Here is a 3471-nt window from a genome sequence, read left to right as displayed (position 1 = left end):
CTCAGAGGAAAGTGAGTGCTTCAGACAATAACCTGAAAGTTTTCTAAAAAAACACGCGCTTTCTGGGGATGCCCGGCTTAGCAGAATTGTGGCTACTTATACTGCTTCTTTACCTTTGATTATGCTTTTAACTTAACTGACCTTGACCGGGTGTAAAAACTGTTAAATACATATTACTTGATAGTGGGTTTAAAATTAGTCTTTTCCATCGACCCCTGGCAGAGATTATAAACACACATTTAAAAGCTTTTTTTTCTTTCCGCACTCATTGGTCTTCTACTTGCAATGCCTGACTCGGAGACAGACAAACAAGTCTGATGTCCAAACAAACCCCCCCGAAGATAGAAGTGGGGCGCGGGGGGCATGGCCGGCCGGGTTCTTCCCCAGCGCTGCTGCAGCAGCCGTACCTGCGTGTTACACAGCCCTGCGGGTCTGACCCAGCGCAACAGCCTGCAAGGGCGGGCTTAAAAATAAAAAGCTTTTCCTTATGTTGTTTTCTATATCGTAAGGCTCTTTCAACCTATTTAGGCAATAAAAGTCAGAGCAGTAATTTTAACGCTGACACCTCTTATAGCATCTGGATAATTGTGCTCTGATATGTGTTGGTGTTGAGCAGTGTTTCTTCCAACTCTAGCGACAGCTAAGCAAGAATTTTCCCTTTTTCTCGCTCAAGTCTACAGCCTACTCGCTATAAAGCAGTACGTTTGGAGGATGGATATGAATTGTTGCACTGTTCATTGATTCCTACTAATGAGGTCTAAACCAACACAGGCGCTAAGTAGCCCGTCTCTAAGCGTACAGATGATGCCTTGGCTGGTTCTTTACGTTTTTTCTGTGAGCCTCATCGTGACGAGTATCAAGAATTGACAGTAACGATTTGGAGAGGAGAGCGTAGGATGCTTTGCCTCTCTCTTGTTTTTGTGCTACTCTTTGCATAGCTTCTTAAACATAATGACAGGAATGATTAAAAAAAATATATATATATTTCAAAGGGCCTATATTTCCCGCTCACTGCCTCGCGGGGCTAGCTCGAGGGCCGTTTCTCCAGGGTGCTTGACTCGACTTGCCGCGAGGACCAGGAAAAGCCTCTTTCCGCTTTCCTGTGGTACGGTACCCTCGAAGGGCCTTCGCGCCTACTGCTAGCTGCTGGACTGTGTGGGAGCGAGGGGTCAAGAAGGAGGAGAATGTATAGAGGGACTATGGAAGGGGCGGAGGGGAGCTGGAGTGGGAGAGTGGGAGGAGGAATCTTTCCTGCTCCGGCCGCTGTTCCCTGCCCTATGGAAAACGGATCTCGGTCTCATACGGAGTTTTCCCAGCTCCCTGGCTCCACCTCACCCTGATGAGATGTGAGTGAGAGGGGAGTCGGGAGCCGCTTCTCGCTCCTTTTCCATGAGACGCCAAGTCCCCAAGCGGCTGTCATGTGATAGCAAGAGAGCAGGAACTGCGGGGGTCTCGCGACTCGGGCACCATTACAAAACTGCGCCGGAGCGCAAGACCCGCCAGCAGCCGCGGCGGTCGCCGCCCCGCTCGTCTCCTCTCCCCGCCGACTCCCGGCGCTCGCCTCTGCCGCAAACTTTTAAGGGGACACCAGACAGAGTGGTGAGAGGGATGTTTTTGTTTCTTTCTTTCCTGTCTCTGCAGACGTCCGAGGTAATTTCATGCTCTCGAGCCCTTGGTGCCTGAGGAACATCAATTCCAACCGAGTGTGCCAGGCGGCAGGGGGCAGCCCGGGAGACTCAGTAGCCTCCAGGAGAAAAGCGGGACTCCAGTGGGGGCCGGGACTTCCTTCTGGCACGTAGCCCCCGAGGCCTGGGCGGCAGCTGTCTCTCCCACAAGCTGAGGGGCGGCGAGGAAGCGCGTCCAGCGGGGAGAGGCGCTGGAGGAGCCGTGCACGGAGCTCGCTGGCCGGCCGCCGGGCGGTCGCTGTCGCATGTGGCCCGGGCAGGTGACGCCCAGGATGTAGAGGCTGCGGTGGGGCAGGGCAGAGAAGACCCCGGATCCCGATCCCGCCGTGAGCGGCATTGAGCAGTGGCCATCCCGGAGCGGCGGGATCGTGCGGCCGCGGGAGTGCTGTGGTGGGGCGGCGATGCCCAGGCCAGGGAAGAGTTCGTACAGCGACCAGAAGCCTCCCTACTCTTACATCTCCCTGACGGCCATGGCTATCCAGCACTCGGCAGAGAAGATGCTGCCCCTGAGCGACATCTACAAGTTCATCATGGAGCGGTTCCCTTACTACCGGGAGCACACCCAGCGTTGGCAGAACTCCCTCCGCCACAACCTGTCCTTCAATGACTGCTTCATCAAGATCCCGCGGCGGCCCGACCAGCCGGGTAAAGGCAGCTTCTGGGCGTTGCACCCGGACTGCGGGGACATGTTTGAGAACGGCAGCTTCCTCCGCCGCCGCAAGCGCTTCAAGGTGCTGCGCCCCGAGCATCACCTGCCCGGCGGCGGCGGCGGGGCGGGCGGCGGCGGTCCCGGCAAGCCCCCGGCGCCTACCCCGCACATGGTGCACTACTTCCATCCGCACCCTCCGCCGCCGCCTCCCCCGGGCAAGGTGCCGGGGCTGGCGGGCTCCGACGCGGCCGTGGCTGCAGCCGCGGCCGCTGCCGCTGTGGGAAGGCTGCCGCAGTTCTCACCCTATGGGAGCAGCCAGCCCTCGGGCTTCAAGCATCCCTTCGCCATCGAAAACATCATCGGCAGAGATTACAAGGGCGTGCTGCAGGCCGGCGGGCTGCCGCTGGCCTCGGTGATGCACCACCTAGGCTACCCGGTACCCAGCCAGCTCAGCAGCGTGGTGAGCTCCGTGTGGCCGCACGTGGGGGTGATGGACTCCGTGGCCGGTGTGCCCGTGTCTCCTGACTACGGACCCTTCGGCATGCCCGTGAAGGCGCTCTGCCACCCGCCGGCACAGACCATGCCCGCCGTCCCGGTGCCCATCAAGCCGGCGCCGGCGTTGCCCGCTGCCTCGGCCATCCCTGCTCTGACGGTCGCCGCCTCGCAGATCTGCCCCGCCACCTCTCCGGCTGCTGCGTCGCTGCTGGAACAGACCGCGAGCAACAACCCCGATGGCAAGAGCTCCCTCCACTCCGTCCTGGTGCACTCCTAAAGAGCAGGGGCTCGGGGGGAGAGAGGCCCCCAGGCTCCCGGGGGAGAGGACGGGGGGATCCAGGGCATGCGTGCGGAAACCTGATCGATCTCATGACTATACCCCTGCTGGTGTCTGTGTTTATATCGTGTGCTACCAGTTTATTTAAGAGCCAGGTCGCAGGTAAGATATTTTATCGTCGTTAAATGTTATTAGTGGCGGCGAGGCGATGTGAAAAATCACAGCCGGGGCAAAAGGGGAAGAAAGGGCCGAGAGCGAAGTTCTCCCCGCCAGCCTGAGACACGGGCGGCCATGCAGCCTGCGCTCCCCGCAGAGCCCCTATCTCCGGGCAGTCACCCCGGAGGCCCCACGAAAACCGAGCTTCG

General features: G+C 58.9%; 1 protein-coding gene across 1 annotated transcript; it reads left to right on the top strand.

The window, feature by feature from the left end:
* The first annotated feature begins 1971 nt into the window (after window positions 1-1971).
* FOXB2 (forkhead box B2) lies at window positions 1972-3309 on the top strand. The gene has a single exon (XM_079330985.1). The coding sequence runs from the start codon at window positions 2087-2089 to the stop codon at window positions 3104-3106; it is 1020 nt and encodes a 339-aa protein (XP_079187111.1). The 5' UTR covers window positions 1972-2086; the 3' UTR covers window positions 3107-3309.
* Window positions 3310-3471: the final 162 nt, after the last annotated feature.

The sequence above is a fragment of the Erithacus rubecula genome (assembly GCF_903797595.1).
Source record: "Erithacus rubecula genome assembly, contig: SUPER_Z_unloc_2, whole genome shotgun sequence".
NCBI classification, from domain to species: domain Eukaryota; kingdom Metazoa; phylum Chordata; class Aves; order Passeriformes; family Muscicapidae; genus Erithacus; species Erithacus rubecula.
This window is presented reverse-complemented; position numbering and strand designations above follow the sequence as displayed.